Source organism: Corvus moneduloides, chromosome 10 (assembly GCF_009650955.1).
Source record: "Corvus moneduloides isolate bCorMon1 chromosome 10, bCorMon1.pri, whole genome shotgun sequence".
NCBI classification, from domain to species: Eukaryota; Metazoa; Chordata; class Aves; order Passeriformes; family Corvidae; genus Corvus; species Corvus moneduloides.
The window spans coordinates 16,396,284-16,422,030 of NC_045485.1; the positions used below are offsets into that span (position 1 = coordinate 16,396,284).

Consider the following 25,747-nt stretch of genomic DNA (forward strand, 5'->3'; position numbering starts at 1 on the left):
CTTTCGTGTTGTGCCATAGGGTGATGGTCATTCATGGCTACACTGTTTGTGTGCACCCCCTGTGTGGCAGGTTAGGCTGGGGCACCATGCCTGTTGCTGACCCCAATGCCATAGATTGTGGGGGCAGAAGTGACTGTTCAGGTCCATTAGTATGAACAGATCATTGCAGTTTTGCTAGATCATTCTGCTTGCATGAAGTCCCTGCCTTTGGTTGAGTTAAATCAGACAGTTTGACACGGGTTATCCTTGTGGGTTTTTCTCCCAGAAAGTTATATTTCCCCAAGACTTCTCATCTTCTCCTTCATCTCCGTTGTTATGGAAGTGATAATATCAATTTTAATACAAACATTCATGAAACAGTGTTTATTCCTAGAACAGATTGTTTAGTCCAGCTTTAGTGATTCTTAGAGGATCCAAGTCTGCTCATGTTGCTGCACTAATGATTCAGGACTTAGTATTGATGAAAACAGATGGAAACTAAGAAATATTGCGGATGGTAAGAAAGAACAGTTATGCCCATGAGCAAATAGTTTCTCTTTTGTGGGGCTTTTTTGGTTCAGTGGGGCCTTTTTCCCTCCCCCAGTTCTGTAATAGCACAGAAGAAAGCAGGGATGACATGTTTTTTCTTCAGTGATATGGTCAGGACAGCTCTGAGGTCTTCTTCCCCCTCAGCATGTTTGCTGGTACACATAAATAAGATTTCTTTAACATTTATCATGCTAAGGAAAATATTTTCAAATCTCTGAAGAATCCAGCTGTGCTGTGTAGTAAACTCCAGGCTTTCTACAAGCCAGGTACTGAGTTGAAGTAGGGAGGCTTAGCAACTATTTTGTTGTTACTACGGCCAGTGTAGCTGCTTGTGGATGTTGTTGTTGAGTGCTTTTTGGAAGGCTTTGTGTTACTACATCCAGTGTGGCTGAGGCATTTGAGATCATAAAGGAACAATGTGAAGTGTAAACTCCACATGGCAGAAGAGGGCCTTGTGTACAGCCCCCACCCGGGTTACAGCTGCTCACATCCCTCCTTTCCAGAGGGCATACAGTGCCCTCAGCCCCTTTTAAGAACACTGACATTTCACATCATCGCACGCCTACTTTATTATACCCCACTGCAGTAAGCCAACTATCCCAGATATTTCTGGGATGAATGCTTTAGTTCAGACCAGGGTTGCACTTTGGGAAAAATCCCTCCAGTCACCTTCACATGCCGCTCTTTGGTTTGCACCACCGAGTGGTTCAGGCTGTGCAAACTAGCTTCCCTTTTGGGTGAAACTAAACTGAAGGGTGCTCTTTGGGAGTGCCCCTAAAGTACTAGATAGTCAGACCATGGGACCAGGTGGCAGCTAGACCAGACTGAACCCATCCTGAAATGTCTACAGCGCCAGCATCCAGCCCTTGACACCAACAGTTCCACTCTATGCATTTGGTCCTGCAGTGTAAACACAGTCTATGTAAAAAATAATCAAATGCCTTCAGATCTAATTGTAAACCCTGGATCTTACTGAGCCTGCATGCTGCAATAAGTAGCTACAAACAGAAAGCAGTAATTCTTAAGTCTGGACTGCTCTGTTGATTTTGGGTCATATAATTTAAAGATGGTTGCACAATTTTCTGTATACTAGTCCCACAATAAAATGGTCTCCTGCTTTACTGTGCATTGTGCCAAATAGAGTTAGTGTATTATATTACTCTCTCTAGAGTGACTGTATTATTTTAGTTTGGAAGTTGAAGTCATTAGTTGGCTTCTGAACAGGATCAGATGCCAAAGCTGATCTGTGTTCTCTAGCAGTGTGCAACAGAGTGAAAAATTTCACTGTAGCCACTGCTGCAAAATGCCTGATGGTGTACTTCCATCTGTCTGATTCCTGGGAAGCAAAGCATCAGCTGCAATGGGTCAGTTGGCTGCATACACTGGCACAGTCAGATCTGAGCTGTGGCGTAGTTTGGGTCCATTCAAAATGTTTGTGCATTGTCCACGGGTTATTTCACATCAAAAGAACACTAACAGAAAAAGAACAAGTCAGGTTGTCAGCACATACATATCATGGAAACCCATTCAAGGTATTAATAAGCCCGGTCTTGTCTGTGCAGTTGTTTTGGGCTGTGAGATTTGTCAGCTCATTCAAGCTATGCAGAGGTACTGTGGTCAATATGTGGATGGAAATTCTGTCACAGCAGAGTTAATTGATTTTCTTAATTCTCAGAAAACCAGTGAATAAGTATCTAAAAGCCACAGAAATGTGCCTGCACACCCTCCACAGTCTTCCTTTATAGCAGCTACTGACCTTCATTGGGGGTTGGGAGGATGAGCAGAGGGGTGTGAAGTGTCACCTGAGTGTCACCCTGCAGATATTAAGGTAGCACCATGGACCTTTTTTGCTGGCTTTGCCAGCAGAAACATTGCTGGGGCCCAGGCTTTGAGACACAGATCTCAGAGGGCTCCCTTTGGCTCTCCCAGTGGGCAGCAGAGCTGGCCTGTTCCCAAGAATATTCTGTGAACCTTTCCTTCTCACTGTGTAGGCGCTGCAGCAGCGGGTACAGGGGGGAGGGAAAAGCCACATAAATTTGTCACACTTCGTAACATTTCATCGTTAGTGTAAGAACCTGCTGGTCCAACACCAGCTCACCCCAGCCTCAGCTAATGCTTTAGACCGCAGAACTTGCTGTTAATTGCCCAGTGGTAGCCCATCTGTCAGTAAGCTGTCAAAATATTAATAATCTAGCACCACTCATTTTCAAAATGGAAGTTTCAGCAGCAAAGAAATTGAATTTCCAGCCCTGGTCATGACAACTCTGAAATTGGTTTAATGCAGGAGAGATCTTTCCAGCATTAAGAAAGATAGAGTGTGTTCCCAGTGAGTCGCACAGTTTGAATTTAAGAGTCAAAGCAGAGAGGCTATCTCAGCACATCAGCAGCTCAGGGCTGTAATAGGCCTGGTGAGCTTCTTGGCAAGTCCTCTTATCTTCTGCCCACATGACAATGAACTACACAGAAAAAATGAACTACACAAAAAATTGGGCTGAGGCCATTTTCTTCTTTCAGACCTTCACTCTGTGCAGGCTGTACCGTTGAATGGTTTTGTCTGTGTGTCAAAAACCATAAAACACTTGTAAGACTCTTTTTTACAAGGGCTGGGGCTCATTCACAGTCCTTTTCTTGTTGACACTGTTATAACTGCATTATTTCATTTCTGTTAGAAAGAGGGGGTGTTTGCCTAAGAAACTGAACTGGAACTTGGTTGAAATTTGTTTCTCCACTCACTCTGACACCTCCTGTTTGCAGAGCACCCAGCAAGCCGTCTGGTCTTTCAGTGCTCAGGACCTCAGCAAAAGAATGTAGAAATGAAGAGGTCTACCCTGTCCTCCTGTCATTGTGATGACATTTTATTAAATGCTCAAGGCATTTATACTCTGGTTTGAGCCTTTGAGGATGATTTTCATATAAATAACAACACAAAAAACCCAATATTGACTGCTTATTTTCTACTAAAAGGCTTCTTTTGACTATCAGAAGAAAGTAATCTCATGTTTATAAATGCATAACCATTACTTTAGTTTATACATTGTAATTATTATCAACAATAATAAAAATAGCAGGATCGCAAACGTAACCAAAGGCAACAAATCAATTTATTCTGCCCTGTGCTCAGACTCAGATTGATGCCAAGAAACAGAGAGATCAGAGGTTCAGAGCATCCCATCTGGCTGTGTTTCTAGGGTTCTTACATTATTATTTTTCTTTATAGTTATTTCAGGCTTTAGCAGATGAGGCAGTACGATGCTAATTTAGGAAATCTGTTTTTCTTGTATGCAGCTAGCATATCTTCATTTAGTCCCATCTTGTCTCATGATCGTTATGTCTGAATGCAAAGATGTATTTCTGGATGGTGTTTTGGAGTAAGCAGAGTTGATAACATTGTTAGCAATTTCAGACACTTTGTCAGGAAAGCAGAATGTAGAAAAGACAATAGATGAGTTGAGATTCCCAGGTTAGAAATTATCCTGGGGTTTCACCAGATCCCTAGGCTGCCAGGAATGCAATACCAGAGACAATGGTGTCAGGAGAAACCCCTTTTGTGGGAAGCAGTTGCTTTCCTGGAAGAGCAGTGCTGCACTGGATGGGCCAAGTGCCACATGAGTGAGCTGTGCTGTGATCACTACTCCAGTTCATAGCAGTCAAAACTTTAGAGGCTTTAAAATTCCAGCTTGAAATAAGATCCAAAATTAAAAACCAAATCAATCAAGTAAATTCCAAATATACCTTATATTTTAAAAAGGAGGGATGAAGATTTACTCCACCCAACCATGAATTTGAATGTGGGGTCCATCATTAAGAAAAAGTGAAGTAAAGGGCAAAATATGTGACTTGCTCAACGTGCCACATGGGTGAGCAGCTCAATGTGCTGGCTTCTGCAGGTCACACTGCACGTGGAGCTGTGCAGTCATTGGTACCCAGACCTTACTGACAGAGCCTGTTCTCTCAGCCAGCCCCCCTGGGCTTTCCAGGGAGGTATGGAAGTGAGCAGCCTAGCTGGAAGAGTCATCCCCAGTTACGTTCTTGTCAGCAGTCATTAAGCTGAAAGCTGTGTGCCTGTGAGGATTGCATGAGCAGCTCACCAAAGGCCAGTGCAATGAATTTGGGCACTTTATGAAGTACTTAGTGAAAACGTGCCTGCACAGTGGGCAGGCCAAGAGCTGAAAGCAAAAAAGCACAATACTGAGCTGTGGTGGGATGGACAGGTCTGGATTACCATCCCCAAAACTCATCTGCTTTGTAGCCAAAGGCAAATTAGTGTGGATCTGAAGGGGCTCACTGTGATTGAGGTAACTGGTTATCTGAGGTGAAACCGAGCTCAGTGTCTTGCAAACCTACCACAGGTTTTGGTCAATACTCTGCTGCGTGCTGGGCAGATGTCCTTGCTGCTGCTGGACACCTTGGGCATGTCCATGCTGCAATCACACCTTTGTCTCCAGCATTCCTTAGTGGCGGTGACGTGAATAATTTAATCAGTCCTTGAACATGAGAAGATGCTTTAGGACAACCTTTGTCCGCATACAAAGATCTGCAGCCTAATTACAGAGGCTTGTCCAGCACTTGGGGTTTTTTGCCTGTCTAGGAATATTGGGTCAGCTCACAAGACTTAGCAGATTTGCACTCCATTTCTTGCATGGGCATTTTAAAGGGAAGCCAGCTGAAAAATTATTTACCTTGAGCACAGAGTTCCCTCAAAAGTGAGGGCAGATAGCCCTCTAGTTAAATTTTCAGAGGCAGTAAGTTAGATGATTTGCTAATGCTGCTTCCCAGCTTCCAGAGCTGGAGAACAGACCTGCATGGATGATGATTTATTTGAAAATGTGCTCCCTCCAGCCCACAGATGGTCCAGGCGGAGTCAGAATGCTTTCAGATACCATATTGCCTCATCAAGTGAATCTCTACTCTGCAGCGGGGCTGTACACTCCCATGTAGCAGCTTGTTATTTTAAAATGTATCTGCTCTCTCCTACTTCTAAAAGGCCACCAAGAAGACTTGTCACCAATCTCTTATGGAGCTAGAAGGGGGAGGAAGAGTGGAGTGTGAAGAGTAGAATATCACCTGCCATCTGGACAAAGATGTGATGAGATGTAAAGTTTGGATGCACATTTGCGGTTCTTGATCACATGCCAAGAGAGAGCTCAGCTACAATTATTTTAAAGCATTTCCAGACAGATGCAACCCTAGGTCAGGGGAGAAGCTGCACTGAGCGAGGTGGGCACTGAACTGCCTCAGACTCTGTGCAAGGCATCTCTGCTTGTGGCAGTGCTGCTGGGGCCTGCACAGGGCTTATCCTGCAAATGGAATCTCTGTGGTTAAAGACCTGTCCTGGGAAAAAGAGTATGCCAGGATCAAGTGCTGTTGTATGAGGTTTGTGGCCACAAATTCTCAGATACTCAAAGATGTGGTCTCTCAGCTTTCATGGGTTTAAATGGGAGTTGGGCATTTGCATTTCATCTGGAAGCCCAAATGTCTTCAAAACTACGGTGTCCTGCGCACATTGATTTCAATGCTGAATTTCTCAGTGCTGTTGATATCAGAGGAGTGTTGATGAAGCCCTGCCCTAGCTGAGGTCAGTGGGGAATGTAAAATGGGCTTAACTAGGTAAAGAGCACCGTAAAACAGATGCTGTTCTGTAATGCCATCCTTTTCCCTGGGATGGAACAGCACTCATACAGACAAGTGAACGCAATCCAATCGTTCCGTGCTCTGCCTCCGCAACAACAGTGAAATGCCACTGCTGATAGCTGTGCTGATATTTATGATTCCTATTTAATATGTTTTAAATGAGTTGACGAGCTCTTAAGTATTAACACTAACATCAGTTAGTATCCTGAGTCAGATTCTCTGGGAGGGAAACCTTGCCATGCCATAGACTATAGTGCAGTTTAGTGCTTCTATCCCATCTGAAGATCTGGCTTAGTAATTGTGCAGAATGTAAAAGAGAAACCCATAAGTGCTGTAAACAAAGGAAAACTGTTACTCTGGGAGTGTGTTAGTTAGATATTTCAACACTCATAATTAACATCCCTTTCCTAAACTGTGGCACAAACTACTTGCAGAATGGGTTTTTTCTTTTATTGCTGCTAGTTTCAGTGACTAAATTTATTAAGTCATTAGGTTTGCTTGTGGATGTGTGTATTTGCTGTTCTCCTTTGGGTTATAGTAAAAGGAGATCTTGGGGAAAAAAAAAAAAAAAAGATCTTTATTTATCTGGCAATTTTGGGAATGTTTGTAGGGAAATGGTGAGCAATATGAGCAAAGCTGCCCAGTCTGGGGGGACGCTGAGTGAGCAGCTGGGTTTGAATGCAACAGCAGCCAGTGACAGTTTCCTGCTGGCTTTCCCTGAGCATTGCACATGAAATCTGTCACCATTTCTGCCATGATCTGGGGACACCAGGGGTTTCTGGGGAGCAGATTGCTGGCTCTCATGGTCAGAACCCAGAAACACCATGCTGTTGCTTACTGGGGACCCTTTTTTTGCACCTCCTGGCTGAGGATGCTCAGTGGCAGGGATGCTCCCAGGCTGGTACGGCAGGGGCTGGCACTGTTTTCTTGAGCAGCACCAGGGCCATCCTTGCCCTGGCAGCACTGTGACTGCACCAGGGCTACAGCACTGTTGGGTTGGCTTTTTTTTGAAGGAGCTGACATCTCCGAGGGTGTCACTGCATCACTGAAGCTTTGTGCCCACAGGTTTGACAGCAGTGCCTCTGCACTGATGTCTGTGGAACTTCTCCAGCTTTACAGAAATGCAAAGGAGAGTCCAGTCAAACTTGCTGTGTTCAAAGAGGCTAGGTTAGATCTACTTGACCACACCAGGTGAAAGATGAGGTGGATTAGAAAAAAAATCTGCCCTCTCACAAACCACTGCCAGCCTGTGCTGTGGTGAGGGACTGATGGGCCCAGACATTCCCAACATCTCTCTGAAGAACTAAACTGGCTCAAGTGATGCAGAGGTTGGCTTTTGCTGGAAGTCACATCTTTATTTCCATCTACAAATGGCAGAAAACCCTACTGGGATCAAGGATAAATGAAACATCTTGGTTTTCTAAACCAGAAATAACTTCTGGGGCAATCTGTGGTACCTTATACCCTCCCTGAGCAGGTCTGACACACTGAATCCCCCCCAGTGGCGGTTGCATCCATTTAGCTCCTTTTGATTCCAAGTGTCATTGAATGTGATCTCCCTTATTTTCTCTGTGATAGCTACTGTGTTGGGTTTTTTTTTTAGACTGTGAAATTTCCAACAAAACTACAGTTAGCACAAACCAGACCTACGTTTGTTTTTTCAAAACGAATCTAATTACTCTTCTTAATAGAATTGCCTTTTGTAGAAGGGACTGGATTGAGATGTAAGAAACAAGTTGCAAGCAGATGCTAATCATTTTGCATATAAATTACTAACATTTCTTTTACAAATATTTCATGCAGGTTTTTAGTTTTACAGTTAAAAAAAGAACTGCTTTTCCAAGCCACTTTCAGTAATATCTGTAGACACTTAACAAAATACCTCAGGCTCTAAATCTCCAAGTGGTAAACAAATAAATATATTTATTCACTTTGTATGCAAAAATTATTCAGTCAAAGACATATTTCACATCGAGTTAAACTGAGAGAATTTTTTTTTCTACAAATCACAAGCATACTCTTTAATGAGAAGAACTGGTGGGCTTTCTGAATGAGTTGAGTTTGTGGCAGTCCTGACAGGAGACCTCTGTGGACTTTGTGCAGAAAATAGAGTCACTGTTTATTTCTTTGTTTAAAGACTAAAAAAAGACTGGTGATTAAAAGATAGAAGCCATCTGTCCTCTCACTGTCTTGTACCTGGTCATGCTATTTCAATCAAGGAGAGAGTTGGAAAAATAATAGCGTGGGACTTGTTATTAGCCTGTTTCCAAAGGTCCCTGCAGCAAGTGAGGAAGTGAAGTGGTGCTCATGACCCCGGGGCTTTGCTATAGCATTACCTCTGGGGCAGGATGTCCTTATGTCCTGTCAGAAGCATGTGGGGGGCACAGTCTGAGGATCCCTTTGCTATGTTTACCCACTCTTTATCTGAGATGAAGAGAAAGTATTGGACTCCATGTCTGCCTATCTAGCACATTTCACCAACGCTGAATTTATCTTATAAACAAAACCAACAAATAAAAAAACCTCTAAATCTTGCATGCCCTAGAGGTCTGGTCAACAGACCAGTGATTTTCCAAAAATACTTTCTGTTATCTCAGATTTCTGTCTGTGCAGCAGTGGCTGCTGCAAACTGCTTTGTTAGTGTGAAGCCTGTTATGCTCGCCTGCACTTCTGTCTTTCTTCCCAGCTCATCTCAGCCTAAGACAACTGAAACAGTTCCCACCTGATTCAGCATAATTGCCACGATTAATTTTGACAGTGAAGCTTGTTCTGCCATTAATATCCCAATAGCCTTTTGTTATTGGTAGCCCCAAAGCTGACAGCAAACGGCATGTGATGAAACTAAATGATGCAGTGTAGCTGAAGGCTGGCCATGGGGCACCAAGAAGATAGCAGTGAAGAAAAACATAAAGATTTGCATGTTAATAAGATTTAGAGGACACTCTAAATGTCCTCAGGCAGTGCTTGGGAGAGTGGCCTGTGTCCTGCTCCTCTGCCCTTTCTCCTCTCTGGTCATCTGGTTCTTTCTTCATCCTCTTGCTCTTTGTGTCAAGTCCATACATGGTAGTGCCCACAGAGGTTTCTGCTGCTCAGGCCTGTGGGGACTCTGTGACTTGTCAGTTTGGTGGCAGGATGAGCTGTGTCCTGTGGGTGTCTGTCCCCACATGGCACAGTCGGGGCAGGTGAGGTGATGTACATAAGAAGAAGGGTAATAGTAGATAAAACCAGTATTATTTAACTAGAATTTGGCTATCAAATCTGTGGGTTTTCTGAGGTGCTGATGGACAGAGCTGGGGTGTTTCATAGTAGTGTTGCCATGGTTCATATCCTGAAGTGCTGTTTCAACTGAGTTATGGGGGATGAGGAATCAACCAGCCAACTCACAAAACCAATGGGATGCTTTTGTTTGCTTGTGGTAGAGCTTAAACATTTAAAGGAAAACAATAGATTTTTATTTATTTTTTAAAAAATCTTCATTACTTTGATGTCTTTAGATGCATTTGCTTTAAAATAATATAAGAATTTAGTTCGTTTATTGGTACAAGTGGATATACAATACAGCATCTGCTTTTATGAACTACTGCTGCATGTCATAAAATATTATACTGCAGTAATTTTAAAATAGATATTTAGCTGAAAACTTAATTTGCAATAACTTTTAATTAATTTTTTTTTTTCTTTTTGAAACTACATTTTCAAAATGCATTAGCTTTTTTATTTCTTCTTCACTGAAAATTGTGTTAGTTCCATGTTTAGGTCAAATTGGGAGCTATCTTTCACAGCCTGCCAACTTTTTAGTCCCCCTAAAGGGAATTTTCTTGGTAAGTTTTTATTGATGGGGGTAGTGAAGGCATGAGAAAGGGGATTGAGTTGTCCAGTTTGGTTTGAGAGCTGCTGCCTGGCTGGGCCTGGTGCCAGGGAGTGCCCCTGAGCCAGCAGTTCAGAGGCAGCTCCTGCAAACCCAGCTCCCAGGTGAGCTGCGCCTTCCCAGGCAAGACAAAGCCTGGAGATAAAGGGCAGCTTTAAGGAACACTTAAACACTGCTCTTTTGGGAAGCTACTTCAAACACCATTTTATAGTGCTCTAAGTCATCTAGATCTCTCTTAACTTGTTTCATTCTCTTTTAAAAATATTTATTTTTCCGACAGAAAGGACTCCCTCAGATAGGGCAAAATGGCCCGTTTTGCTGATGGTGTTTTTACCTGTGTGGTTCTAATGATTGATGTAAAATTCACGTGTGCAGCACAGCTCTGTGCTTTCTGCTGTGCTTTATCTTCTGTAGCTTCAAGCCTGCCAGGCTCTGCGGGTCTGTTGCACACTGGATTTATTGTCACACCAGTAACACTTTATATAACCCCCAGCCTGCTTGGGAACACGTTCCTGAGTGTTGCTGAATGTTCAGAATGTTCGCTCTTAAGGTCTGCAGTAAATGTGTGGAATTACTCCAGATGCTTTGCTCAGATGTTGGTCATGGGTTTTCCATTGGCAAGGATGGAGAAGCTCCCGAAGACTTGGGAGTGACAAAGGTTTGGGAGGGAGAGTCACTTGCCTGTAGCAGCATCTGCCTTCACTCACAGGGCTCAGAAATGCCTTGTCTGGGACCTGTAAGAAGGGATTTTTTTGCTGAAACAGTTTTGCTTCAGAAAATTAACTTTCATTGTGGCTTGAACTTTTTTTGCAAGAATGGTTTTTGGAAAGTTAGTTGGAGAATTTGTTTGCCCAGGATAAGTTTTCTGCTCAATATCAAAGTCTGGGAAGAAAACCCACCCCACTAACAACCACATCTGACTCACTGAAGGTTTGGAAGCCCACTGCCACAGAATTCCCTGGCCAGTCAGATCTTTTAAAAGAGATTTCATGTTTCTCTGTTGAGAAAATCTTGAATACTGGCACATAACAAGTACTAGTCCATATCTGAGTGTAGTTTTGTCCTGGAGACGTCATGCAAAGCCAGCACAAGTGGCAAAGGCAGAGCCACTCCCACAGCCATCACAGGCTCAGGGGATGTCCTGGACAGATCCGTATGTGCTCTGCTCCAGGGCAGGTGTGGAAATGCTTCTCGGTACCTGAAGAAACACCTGTGCCAGAAATCTTTAAAATTACTTCTTTCTCTTTATTGAAAGATGTCCAGGCTTTGTGCCAGCATTTCCTCGAGTCGCTTTTGAAATTAAATAGTTTACTTGCTTTTGTACACCCCTTTCTTTAAATCCTCTTAAATGGTTCAATAACCTGCCCTTTGCCTATAAGAATTTGAAGAAACCTCAATATTTTAGACAAGAAGTATTGTACATTTGCTCATCACAGGGAAGGTATGAGCAAAGCCAGGGGAAGGCATCAGGAACAGCAAGGCTGTCTCTGCTTCTCAGCTCTCTTTTTCTTTCTTTTGCTTAGTATTTCAGTCTAAAGCCTGGCAAATTTCTGACTTTTCCTGCACGTTTTTCATGCCTGTTCACTGTAGGCTGTTTTGCAAACCACAGCTCTGCCAGGGAAGGAGAGCCTTGCCTTTCAGCCAGGAGGTTTCTAGATGGGTATTATTGCTGTGAGCTGGCATTGCTGATCCCTGTTGTTTTCTGTTGTTAACTACAATGCGTGACCATTGTGTATCACTCAGTGATGCCTAATTTAGAAGATCAGTGATTAATTCTTCCACTGCTTTTTCTTCTTCTCTCTTTCTCTTACTGCAGGATGTTTTCACACCAGAGTGCAAATTTAAAGAATCCGTCTTTGAAAACTACTACGTTATTTATTCTTCCACGCTGTACCGGCAGCAAGAATCCGGACGAGCGTGGTTCCTGGGACTCAATAAAGAAGGCCAAATTATGAAGGGAAACCGAGTGAAAAAAAACCAAACCCTCATCACATTTTGTACCCAAACCCATTGAAGGTATGGAATCTGCCCACTCTCTTCCTCAGTGGGGTTTGGGTAGGGGGAGTTAGCAACTCCAGAGTCAGGGTTTCATGGGTGGGGGTGTTGGGCTTCGAGACCAGAAAGCAGGGAGAAATATTTGTAACACTTCAGGTAAGTGCTGGGCTGCACTGTTAGCATTTCCTCTGCTTTCCTTCTAGTCTCAAAGGGGTTTCTTAAATTTGGGATGCTAAAGGATGAATTTAAAAGCCGGGCAACACAAGAAATTACTGGTAAAGAAAAGCAGCCAGCAGTTCCAAAGGAATGTGATGCAGCAGTGATCATAATGTTGTCTTCTCAGAGGATTTTGCCAATGTATTTCAGTTGGTTTCCAGTCCCATATGGAGTCAGTAGAGACAGGATTTATCTCACCTGATTTTAGACTTTGGCACTCTGTTCATAGTAACAGAAGAAAAATGGGTCCTACCAGCACAGCTGTGGATGTTCTTTATATGTCTACCATGAGATAACTTAAATCTGTTTTTCCTCATATGTAAAGACATCCTAGTTAGTCACTGGGGGGTAGAGTTGTTGTCCAAAGTTAGATGGGATGCTGTCGTGCCATATGTCTTCATCACAGTGTGAGGCTTCAGTGAAAGTAATGGAGCTGAAGTTCTGTCCTCCTCCTGATGCCTGTACACTCTCTGAAGTGTGCCTCAGGCTCCTGCCAGGACATTTTGCTTTTTGTGGGCTGGCCCCTGATAAATGGAGAGATAGTCTGATAAGCCTAGTACTTAACAGGTACTAACTAGGTTGTGGAAACAGCACTTTTTATTACTTGCTTGTGAAAAGCACTACTTTTTGATCCCCAAACTAGGTATGCCTTTCTGACCCCATCTTAGTCCTGCCATTTGTCCCCTTCAGGAACACAGCAGCCTGGAGCTGGCCTTGGCTGCACAGCTCTGTGCTCCCTCTCACTACCCCATGTTGGCTGTGGGAGAAGGTTTGAACTCATGCTCTCCTAACAGGTACCACTCACAAGTGGTGGAGGCTGCAGCTCACTGCACACAGCAGTAGCCTTTTTAAAAGCTTCCCAGCTCAGGGGCCGGCCGGTGTGAGTGTGAGGAAAAGACCATCTGAAGCAAAGCACGAGAGAAATTCAGTGCAGCATTCCCAGAGTATTTGTGGCCTTTGAACAGGAAATGGAAGTGTTGAAAGAGCAGAGAATGGCCTGGAGCTGCTTGTCCTGTGCTTGTTTTCAACAGCTTCTCTGCAGCCAGGAACCTTTTGTTGTTTGTCTGAGGCATTAGTGGGATTGGTGCCCTAAGCCCTCGTGTTTTGCTAAGGAGCAGGGCCTGCTTCAGGCACGGGGTTGGTCACCAGCTTCTCTCTTGCCTTGACCAGGAGGAGAGTCTTCTGCAAGAACCAGCTGGGATTCCACCTCCTTCTGGTATTTGTTCGCTGCCTGGCTGGGTGTTGACACTGATCAGTGGGATCCTTTGAATCCACCCTTCTTTTCTAATCTAGCATGCACGGTGTTTGCTGAACAGCTCAATAGTTTCCTTCTGCGTGCATTAAACTAGGCCATTCCTGCGGCTCTCCTCATGGAAAGCCTTGCCTTAACAGAGCTGCTGACCCACAGCAGAGATCTTACTGCAGCAAATGCCGCTCTGGCTTTCATTTTGAATAACCCAGCCCAGCCCGAGAGCTTCCCTTTCCCGCAGTTGCATCCTCCCACACTTGCTTCAGTCACAGCTGTCATATAACCTCCCGAGCGAGTGAGCGCCTTGGAAGTTGGCAGCCAAATTAAGGGCTCCTCCACTCTTTCCCTCCTCCACATGCTTTGCAGTCAGGCTCTGTGAGCGCTGCTGCATCAAAGAGCTGGCAGTTTCCCAAGCCAAGGCACGTGTCAGCTTCCCAAAGCATTCAGCTGTCTGGGACTGTGGCTCCAGACGGAGGACTCTGTTCCCAAGCCTAAGATTCATTGTAGGTAGCAGAGGCTTGTGGGGAGGGTTGGAGTAAAACCCGCTCATCTCCACGTGACTTCTCTGCACCACATCCATCAAAGTTGCTGTGAGCAGAGCTTGCAAAGCAGAGATGTTACAGAAAAGGGGCAATTCCTACCCTGTTTTAACAGCTTTTTTCTCTCTATTACGACTCCAAGGAAATACTCAAAGCACTCTCCTACTGTATTTGCATGTCGGTTCTGCAGAATGCTGTGGCTTGCCCCAGCGTGTGGGCTTTGCCGCTTATTCAGGACACAGCTTCCATCCACAGTAACTTTGCAGCTTCCATCCACAGTAACACCCCCAGGTTTCCTGTTGCTGGGTACCACCACCAGCATTAGCTCTGCCACGTGATGGCTGACACAGGAATGTGTGCAAGGAGGAATTTGCTCCCCCTGGGAAGGTGTCACATCCATTGCTGGGAATCACTTCACCTACCACTCAATGGCAGTTATTTCTGAGATGAAACTTCCCAGATGCTTCTGATGTACAGAAAAATTATGCAGCAGTTTAGTGAAGAGAGTGTTCACAGGGAAGGGAGACAGAAAAAAACCCCAGATTGCTCCCCAAGCTCATTTGATTCCCATTATTTCATCCTGCTTTCTGAATTCAGAAGTCTCCTTGAAATTGCAAATGGACAGCAAACTAATACATAAATAAGAAGTATCCTCACAGATAATGTCTAAGTACTCATGGGAGTACACGTGCATATATACACAGTGGTATCTGGGTATGGATGTGTGTTATCTGTGGCTTTTAGCAGCTACAGCTTTCTGCTGTGTTAAACACTCAGTGTTTTGACTCACATAGATTGGCAGGATGCTGGAGGTATTCTGTACAAAATTCAATAGATACCAACTGGAAAAGTTGGGTTTTGGTTGGTAGGAGGTTTTTTAGTTTAGTGTAGGTAGGATTTGTTTGTTTTTGGAAATAAGATTAAGCTTAATCAATATGAAAGCACAAAAAACTTACTAAGTAATAACAGGAGAGACGTTAAGTTCCTCTCCCATCTGTGCACAGGCAAAGCCAAGGCAAACAGCCTGGTAGGCAGCAGTTGATGTACTGTGTGGTGCCAGTTTTGCTTCAAAACACACATACGCAACACATTGCTTTTTATTTCTGATCACTGATTATTTGAGCTAAATGAGCCCTAAAGTGAAGACATTGAGATTGAACTAGACTGCACAAGAAATGAGCTTGAGTATAATTGTCACTTGGACAACAAGCAATCTTTTAGAGACATTTCAGTCTCTTTAAGTGTCTGTAATGATTAGTGCTGGAACAACCCTACCATCCACAGTGCCTCTTGTTCTTCTAAATATCCAAATCCATCTCAAACAATGTGAGAAGTTTCCAGTCATTTAAGTAGGAATGTTATCAGATGCTTACTGTGGATGTGCTCTGTTATTTGTATTTCCTTCTCCTTGAAGACGTAACTTCCAGATCACTCTGCCAAAGAGTTATATTTCCTCTCTCTCCTGGCCCAAGCTAGAAAACATTTGGGGTGGCAAATCTGGCCACAGAAGCAGAAAACTCTTCCTCTATCTAAGTCAGCAGAGCAGCCCCTAACTCTGAATTTATGGTACTTCAGCCCTTAAGATGTGAACACATCTCAGATACAAAGTGACCTGTTAATGGCTAGTCTGGATCCATTATTACCACTGATGAGTATCCAAGCAGCCGGATATTGCCCAGTGTCATTCCTCAGGGAAATAGCATCCAAGCTGTGTTAAGGCAGAGTCCTCAGATGTTGTAAAGAAGTACAAGACACTGTTGACTAGGAAAATGCAGTAGGCCTTGTGAAAATGCTTCAAGGTATCACCTTAATACATAAAGCATAGAATCATAGGCTTGTGTTGGAAGGGACCTTAAACTACATCTAGTCCCAACCCCCTGCCATGGAGAAGGATGCCACCCTCCCCAGATCAGGCTGTTCAAAACCCCATCCAGCCTTGCTTTGGATGCTTCCAGGGATGGGGCATCCACAGCTTCTCTGGGTAACCTGTGCCAGTGCCTCACTCCCCTCACAGAAAAGAATTTCTTCCTAATGTCTAATCTAAATCTCTCCTCTTTTAGTTTAAAAACATTCTCCCTTATCTTATTACTACCTGACCATGTAAAACATCACTTTCCCAACATCCTAAAAAGTATTCTTAAAAAATCAAACCTCAAAATCTCCACACTCTATCAATCTTTGCTAACAGAGTTCCTCTCTTGGGTCTGTCTTCCAGGGGGGAGGCTTTGGTATGTTTTCTATCCCACACTAACTCACTTGTTCATCTATCAGACTCTTGATCATCTTTATTAGATGGCAAACATGATGTATTTTAACCATGATTTTGCTTGGCTTTTTGCCATCCTGTGCTGCCCTTCTTATCTGAACAAAGTGTGATTCCACCTGGCAGCATCCTTCACATTTACCACCAGACACACACAAGCTCAAATACCTCTGAAATGCATCAGCTGGGATTTAGAACAGAGTAATTAGAGGCAGAAAACGAGGGTGCCTAATCACTCACTCCCTGCTGCCCCTGAGTGCTGCTGCTCAGGCAATTAATTCTCTGCACTGAAGCATTGGCAAATGCAGGCACTTGGGCAGATACCGACACCCAGAGCTGTGGCATCTGTCAAGGGAAGGAGCCCTTCTCTGGGCTGCTGCCAGAGGATGTGTTCTCAGCCTTGCCCAGACCCAGCCAGGCACCATTTGGCACAATGGTGATCCTTCAGGGCTGCCCACCTGCTGAATGGCAGCTTAGAAAAATTTTGGTTCCTCCTAACTCAAAAGGGTCTGGGGCAAGGAAGGATACAGAGTGAAGATGGGCGGGTGGAAAATATCTAAAGTGCTTAGTACACTTTTTGCCATATTCTAGAGAAAGGAAATGGAGTTTTTTGCATCCCCTGAACCTCCTCAACTTGCAGTGATGCCAAGTGAGAAACTCTAGGGTCAGGACACAAAATGATGCTTCCCAAACTCAAGCAGTCCCTGATGCCCAGGGTGATTTCAGTGTCATCATGTGGGTGGTGTGCCAGTGCCATGTCTGGGAAGCAGAAATGAGAGTGGGATCCTGTGCCAGCACGTAGGCAAGAGTTTGAGCTGTTTCTGGGTGACAGGCAGCCCCTTCCACGCCTTTGCCTTCAGGAAGAATGGTCCCTGCCACCACCTTCCTCCTCACTTGTACCCTCAGTCTCCTTCCTAATTGGTGAGTTTGTTCTTTGTGCAAATTTTTCCCTTGTGCCTGTGAGTGGCAGGCACTGTGGGTTAGCAGGGGAGCAGGGAATTGAAAGCTGCAAGAACCAGTCATGGGCACAGCTCCACTGTGTTCACCCCCTTCCATTAATGCCTGCAGCTCTTCAGCAGATCAGGCTAACAGCACTTTCCAATTAAAGCATGAATATGGATGTGTTGATTGGAATCTGGGGCATAGGAGCTGATTATCTGATTGAAACTCCAAAGCATTAGCTTGGTTTCCAGACATTAAGGGCTGTATTTGGCTTGGTGTGTGGGTGTGGGTGGGTGGGAGAAGCAAGGCAAAGCAGGGAGGGAACTCTTGTTCTAGCTGAATTGCTCATCCTTCCAAAACTCCTTGTGCTGTGTGCTCTAGCAGACCTCCCAGGCGTCTGGGTGTGCCAACTGTCACACTGCTGCTGCTTTACCTCAGTGCAGGTGACAGGGAAGTGTGTCTGCACACACACACATAGGGGTCCCAAAGAGACCAGCCAGTGAGTGCTGCAAGTCCTGGACCCCAAAGATGTACTTTCAAAGCTGGGAAGATCTGGGCACTCACAACAGTCCATTTGCAAACACCCTCTCCCCAGTCCATGACTAACATCTCCCCACGTGAGTCACGCTCAGACTTCCTCAGTACAAAGAGGAACAAGCTGCAGTCCAAGAGCCTGTGTTGCACAACACGTTGGGCTGTCCTTGAAGCCTTGTGCCTGTGCAGATGCAGGTGTACACACCTGTGTGTCACAGTGCAGGGGGTTTACAGCCCCTGCTGAGCCATGGCCACAGCTCAGCACTCATGCACAAGCCTCTTGAGTGGGAGAATATCCAGGCATCTCTTGTGCATGATGCCATGTAAGTACTGCATACACTGATCCTGTAGGTGTATCTAAATACTGAAAATATGCTTGTCCTATACTGCTACAGATTTTCTGGCATGGGCTGTTGGCACAGCCTGTCTGGTACAGAGGCTTTGACAGCTCTGTCTGAAAAGCTCAAAGTGAGCAGTCTCCAGCCATGCCCCACATCAGTATTTCTGTCATGCACTAGACTGGAAGATAAGCTAATAGTTCCTGCCCTATTTGTTTGCCAGGTACAGGGTTTCCTTCATTTGTAGCTGCAAATGTTGTTTACTGCTGCAGCTTGCTTTATATTCATTACTCTGTGGGCCTTATTAAGCAGCTCAAGGTTTTTGCCCAGAGGCCGTGTTGAGAGGCACGGAGTTAAGGAAAGGCAACATGCCATGGTGCTGCTGCAGCATGTATGCATTCACCTGTGTTCAGTCTCTGTGGTTAAGCATCTGGCCCAACCTGGTGGGTTATTGGGGAGGGGTGTGGGCAAGATGAGCTTTTTACGTGCAGCTGTCTGAGGGAAGAATTCATGGAGGCCCCTCCAGTTCCAGCCCGGGACCAGAGATGTCAGGATGAAGGCAACAGTGTGCTTGAGACAAAACTGTGTATGGAACATCAGGGGGAATGTCAGGGGCACTGGGACAACTCTGGCACAAATTCGTAATTCTGCTGGGCAAACATCACATCCGAGAATAAGGTGAGTCACAGAAGTGATGCACACCCTCAGTGCTCTCCAAAGACTCTGCAACTCAGGATAAGAAATCACAAGGGCAGAGGTTTTCCTCAATTGTTAACTGTTTCATACTTTCTTTAGGATTTTATTGGGTACTCTGCCACGACAGGCAACACCATTACCGTGTTGTTGAGTGACACTCTCGAAGATGTGAGGGGCACTCAGGACTGAAAGGGGATGTGAGGGCCCTTTTGCATCTCTTGCTACCATGCTATGTATTGTCCTTGCAGCATCTGTTGTATGGGCATGATGGGCAGTCCTGGCAGTGCTCATCCTGGCCCAGACCCATGGGACAACTCCTATGTTTTCTCTTCTTTTCTAATTTTCATGAAAAAAATGGCTCCAGTACCAGTAACAGTTTGCAGAGCAGTACCTCCTTTGAGCCTGGCTGGGAGGCTGTTTGTGTGTGTGTGTGTGTGTGTTTAAACTGCTTTAAAAGCCTTGCATGAAAAATATTCTATGGGAAAAGTAATGTTTTTTCACTGCTCATATATTCAATTCAATATCCCTCCTATTAATACACAGTTGACTGCACTTCATCTCTGTCCTGTATTGTTGCACAGTGCTATAACTATTTATCTAGTCAGGAGTAAAAATGGAGAGCAATAATGTCATTTTCAGTCTACCTCTAATTGCTGGGATTTATTTGCAAATCAGGGGAGATTATAGATACAAGCGCTTACATTGCCTTTTCATACATGGGGTATTTTTTTCATTTCTTCAGGTAATTTTTGAAGTTTTGTTCTTGTTGCTTACCCAGAACCAAACCCTGATAGGCTCTGTCCTGTGTTGGAGCTCTGTGCCGTTCTTTGTGATGTGACAACTTTACAAAATTAAGCAGTGCACAATCATTTCTTCATTTCCAAATTTTTGCAAACATCTGGACATGACATTTGCAGTCTGGACCTACCTTATGTTCTCAACTCCATTGTGCCTGCCTTTGAGATGCTTCACTCTTTCAATCATGATTATACCCTGGCACATTTGCAGTGAGCTCATCAGAGATGCTCCCCTTGGTGTGAGCAGCCCATGCCCCTGCTCTGGCACACCTCACATGGCACAAGGACAGCCGTGAGGACTTACAGAATCACAGAATTCTGTAGTTCCCGTGGACTTAGTCCCTCTGGTGAGTTGGATAAATGCTCTGTCCTGCCCAGGACATGGGGATGAGCCATGCCTTGGGCAGACATTGCCTTCTCTGGCTGTCTGGGCTCCAGCAAGTACATTTTTATAGGACATGCAGTGCATAGCCAGGGTCTGGAGAGAAGGTGCCCTCCAGCCACCCTGTTCTCAGGTGCTGCCAGACAACCACGCAAAGCTGGGACAGCTCCTGACTTGCTGTCACTGAACTCATCCCATGTGTCTGCTCACAGCCCTGACCTTGGCTGGCTGGCTTGATTTACAGAGGAATAAATAGGAAGTGCCGAGAGCAGACCTCAGCTCTCGGCCGATGGAGCCAAATGGGCTTGAGTCACCACTTCAGATCCACAGCTCAACACCCAGAAGGCTTGCATGGCTCAGATGCAGGTGTAGTTCTGATTCAGGTCTCAAGGGCTTTTGTTGCAGGTCAGGGGCTGGGAACCAGGTCATTCTTGGACCTGTTGTTAGATAATAATCAGCATCTCAAGGCAATATATGGTTCTGTGAGCTAAAATGTTTATTTTATATATATGAATATAACATGAAAAAACTGTTAAGCACATAAAACCTAGAAAGATTTATCTGTGAGTAGTCAATCCCGTTTCTCTCTCTGCCTTTGAAAGAATCCAGAGACAGCAGCAAATGGCAGTGAGGGCAGGTAAATGGATCCTGCTCAGTAGCAGGAGCTGCTGCTGTGTCATAGAGGTTTTGTAAGTGTGTGTATGTGTGTGTGTTTGCAATGGGGCTGGAATTCAGCATCATATACAAAGAAATAATTTGTTATGGTCACGACTGTCTGTGACTTCAGGGCTCTTAATGGGTGTCTCTTGTGTTTGCAGTGTGCATGTACAGAGAGCCATCGCTGCATGAAATTGGAGAAAAACAAGGACGCTCAAGGAAAAGTTCAGGGACACCAACCATGAATGGAGGCAAAGTTGTTAACCAAGACTCGACATAGCTGACAAATACCCTCCCTTCTTCCAACTCCTCCCCTCCCACCCACCTACCCACCCCACCTGGCGAAACCACACTGAGACGATGACAACTGAGCAAGGCAGGACCTACCGGTAGTGGCTTGGAGTGTGAACTCCAGAATCTTTCTTTGTGTAGGACGAGAAAATCGAAACCCAGATCCTGCCTGTTGCAACGTTTTAAAAAACAACAACAACAAAAAAAAAAAAGTGAAGAAAAAATGTTTTAAATCAGGACTCCATTAACATTTTCAAAAGCAAACTGTTTGCTCTGTGATCAAAGGGGGAAAAACAAATCTCATCTCTGCATAATAATAATAATAATAAATATAATAACAATAATAATAAAGATGTTACCTTTAAAAATAAAACAAAGCTTTTGGAAAATTGAACTTAGCATATGATGTGCAACAAACATGTGGGAATTGCATCCTGGGACTGTGCTTTCTGTCTTATCCTTTCACCTCACGGTCACATCACTGTTTTTAACATCCTTGCTTCCCTGGGGATGGATGGGATTTTTCACAAAGCAGGAAAGGTAGGGATGCATTATGACTGTGTTTGCTCTGCTATCAGTAAAATATGGCCTGCCCAAATTAGGAGCCTGACAGTTATGGGCAATGAAGTAGCTACTCTGTATTCAGCCTTTTCCATCTACATTCAAACCCTGCGTAGTTATTTGTTGCTAATGTCACTCCATGAGTATGTTCGACCCAAGTCTGGCATTTTGTGCCTTTTTATCATAATTATTTATATTTATAGGCTTGTTTTACTGTATTAGTTGCCAGGGGAATTTCAGAAATGGGTTTTCAGGTCTCACAGGATGAAGTGATCATATTTATTAGGGTAGAGTTAGGAGATAAAGGGCAGGAGGGATAGCTGCTTGCTTTAAAATATGAAACAGATCAAGAAATGCTACTGAAATCCTTGCTGTCAGACGGAAATGGTGAGGCATGTGCTGTATGAGAGGATTTCAGCAATGGAATGAGGGATGTGGGGAGGGAGTAGACGGGGTGTTCCTAGGAGGGAGCAGGTATAGGGGAACATGGGTAGTTGTGCCTGTCTGGCTGTGTCAGGGTGAGGACATTTCCTTCTAGCAGCTGAGGTCTCCCTAAATGTTCTGGCTCCACACTTACCACGCATGTTCAAAGCAGAGGCTGCAAACCCCTCCAATCCCCAGCCTTACCACTGTGATGGTCTGAGGCCCCTGAGATGCTGCAGCAGCCTGGGTATGGATGTGGGCACGAGTCGTGCCAGTGCCAGGGCTGCAGATGCTGGACAAGCACTTCAGAAATAAAGAATTCGCAAATGGGGAAAGGCCAGGGCTGAGCCCACCTGCAGTAACCATGGCTTTGGTGGGGACTGGCAAGGCCCTCCCTGTCTGGCGCTGTCCTTGTGGGTCAGGGGTCAGCAGTGAACCCTCACTGCTGGGTGGGGCTGAAGCAGGGCAGTGTGGGCTGCTGCCCCATTTTCTGATCACACACATTAACTTCAGGCTCTAACCACTTTTGGCTGCCAGGGCCTGCAGGCACGAGCAGCAGCAGCAGTGATGCAGCTGCTGTGATGAAAACAGGCACTGCCCTGGCCGATGGACCTGGGAAGCCTTTGCTACTCAGGCCATGGGCACAGGTCCTTCAAGGGGTGAAAAAAAATGAAAAAGCAATCACCCAAGGGCCTGGAGAGGGGGCAGAACAGCTCTTTACACACGGGGAAGCAGCCTGAAGCAGTTAGAGGCTGGGTATGAAATCCCAAATACCACCTTAATTGTGGAGGCTCCTGTGCCATCCTGGCCAATGCCTCAGATGGCCAGCAGCCACACAGACAGAGCTGCTATGGCTGTGGGAGAGGGCAGTGCCAGGGCTGTGCTAGGGCTGGCCACAATGCTCCTGCAAAGCCACTCTGCCCCAGGTGCCTCCCTCCCCACATGAGGCGGTGTCCAGGCGCATCAGGGCTCGGTGAGCGGCTCCGTACGGGAAGCAAGGAGTCAGCCAAATCTCAAGGTTATGGAAGACTCCCAGGATCAGCATGAAGGAATGAATTTCAAGCATGTCCTTTTGTGTTTTGGAAAAGTTGAAACCTTGAAATAAAGAGCCTCTTGCCATGGCTCTGCTGCCTAACGCTGCACCTATATCAGGCAACCCCCCCATGCTCCCTGTCGTATCACTTACTGCTGCCCTCCAGCCCCCCAACACTGGAGCAGAGTCACTAACACATCATCAGCTTGTCAACAAACACCCAGCCCCATATGATGTAATTCATTGCCTACATTTCAGCTCCCTCACAAACTAGAGAGCACCCCAAATTAAAGGATGAGGGGCTGCTTGCTCACTGGAGACATGTACACTCAAAGAAATGGGAGTCTCAAGGCCAACATGTTGAGCTAGCAGTTTCCTGAATTAACCAAGTCACCAAACACCAGGCCATGTTTAGGCACTGAGCCACAGCTCTTCCAGCTGCCCTTGTGGAGAGAAAGCCCAGCACCTGCCACAGAACAGAACACCCACAGCACACCTGGATACCACAAGCCTCTTCTGAACCCAGCCATGGGCAGCTTGCCAAGGGCACCGATGTCATCTAGAGCAGCTCCAGCACAAGAGACTAAAAATTGCTGTGGCCTTATGTGCAGGATACCCTTTGCCTAAGCCCCAAAAAGCTGTGGGCAGCAGCACACCCAGTCCTACCATGTGCTAATTTTTCCATTGTGAGATTCACTTATCACTTCTACACTAGGCTTTTGCCTTGTTAATGGTCTTCGGCCAAATCGTTACAAGAATCCCTGGAAATGCCATATTCAGGCCTAAATGTCAAAATAATCTACTCCTTTATGGTGTTTGAGCTACTCCCTTTCATGTGACACTCACTGAGTTTGCCCACAGCAAGAGCCAATTGCTCCTGCTCTCACCCCATGTCTGCCTGACCTCGGAGCAGGGCTTCTGCCCTGTGTTGAAATTAAGTGCTGGCTCTTCTTGCTCCCTGCTTAACCATGAGCCACATATGATGGCATAAACCATGATAAAAGCCCTGAGGAAATACTGGGCTTTTCCTTGACCTCCAGGAAGCTGCAAAAATCAGCTCATGGTGTAATGCAGGGACATCATGGCAGCCCAAAAACCAGTGAGGCTGCACAGCCCAGCTCCACAGTATCCACCTGCACCAGCTGCTGACTGGGAGCTGCTTGGTTCCAGGTGCCCCAACACCTTCCAGATGCCTGGGAAAGCCCAGGGGATCCACAGCTTGTAGATACCATGAAGGGTTTCATGTATTTTCTTTACACAATTGTCTTGCAAACTCTATCCCCAGCCCGTATCTCAAGGAGGTGATGTGGGTTTTGTAGATCATCCATCTGCTGCTTCCCAATTTTCAGGGAAAAGGGGAATCCACAGAGAATTTTTTTGCTTACTTTGAAGTTCCTACAGTCTTTTCATTGCTTCTCACTCTTCTTGCTTGGTGTGAAAGTCTTGGTGAGTGATGCGGTTTTTTTCACTCGTTAGCCACACACACACAACAACCATTTAGGAAGCTTTGTGATTCAATTTAACATTATAGTGACCAGAGCCCTTGTCTGGCTGCATGTGATATCAGCAGGACAAATTCCCTTGCTATGATGGCATGGCTTTGGGCAAACACCTACCATAGAAAAGTAAATGATGATAGAAAAGAAGCATGTTTTTGTCTAACCTGGCCCATAGCTACTGTTAAGTCTGGTAAGGCTGCAGCAAACCTTTGCTCTGTGAGTAACTGATGCTGCTATAGAAGATCTTGAGCATTAGAAGTTCAGCAGCAGCAAATACTTCACAGAAATATGAGTACATTTAAAGCATTCATTTTGTTTCACCCTGTTTTTAATTGTTATGTTGGCACAGTTCTGGCTGTATATGCTGTGCAAAACAGCCCTTCTCACCTATGCATCCAGGGCAAAACCTGATGAAATGGCTCCAGTTTGGACCATAAGGATTTTCCTAGGAAGAAAGTGTAGAAAAAGCTACAGACAAGCATGCCATACTGTGCCAGCAAGTTCTGCCACAAGTGTCAGCACTGGCATGTGACAATGTGCTATAAAGTGAAGCTGACACTCAACAAAGCAATTTATGAAAGTTGTCTGTCAACAACATTTTTGTGTTTTCGCTCAGAGAGGTTCTGGCTGATAAAGGCCCACGCAATCCCTCAAGCTGTCACGGGCTTCACTTTACACCTTTATATCTTAAACTGCACTGATTGTGCATCAGGAGAGTTACTGCCCCAGAAAGGCATCATGGCCACACTCTGAGCAATGCTGAAGAGGAGATGGAGTAAGCACCCAAGGCTGAGCAGAACTAGCAGGAAACAAAGTGTGCTATCCTTCCTCGTTCCAAGCCAGCAGAACTGCAGCCTGGATGCATGATTGGCATGAAAAAACATCTTCATGAGGATGACACTTCCTAGAACAAAGAAGGCGTAGAATTCTCATTAGTTAAAACACACAAACCCAGGCTTTACTAATGGGCATGCAATAAATACACTACTATTAACATGGGGAAGATGTTGGCCCCAAAACATGTCCAGCACTAAAGCTCTATTAACTGGGACATAGCTTAGCCCTTGTTCTAGACGGCGAGGATCAGTTTGTATGTCACTGCATCAAGGAAATTTAAAACAAGAAAAGACACAAGTGACTGTCTTCAGGGACAGATTTCTCTCCCACAACTGAAACAAAATGTTTAGTTGCTGCTGTGGGATGACCCACTGCACACACCTATGAGTAAAACCAAAAGAAACAGCACTGCCCTTCCTTAGTGAAGCAGAGATGTTTCCATGGCATTCACATTTTCCCTCTCCCACT

General features: G+C 45.1%; 1 protein-coding gene across 1 annotated transcript in view; it reads left to right on the forward strand.

Moving 5' to 3' along the window:
- The window catches only part of FGF12 (fibroblast growth factor 12), a 100,067-nt gene extending 78,936 nt beyond the window's left edge, over positions 1-21,131 (forward strand). The window contains 3 exon segments of the mRNA XM_032119441.1: positions 11,844-11,996; positions 11,998-12,043; positions 20,797-21,131. Coding sequence (XP_031975332.1) covers positions 11,844-11,996; positions 11,998-12,043; positions 20,797-20,915 — 318 coding nt within the window. The 3' untranslated portion in view covers positions 20,916-21,131.
- The last annotated feature ends 4,616 nt before the right edge of the window (positions 21,132-25,747 follow it).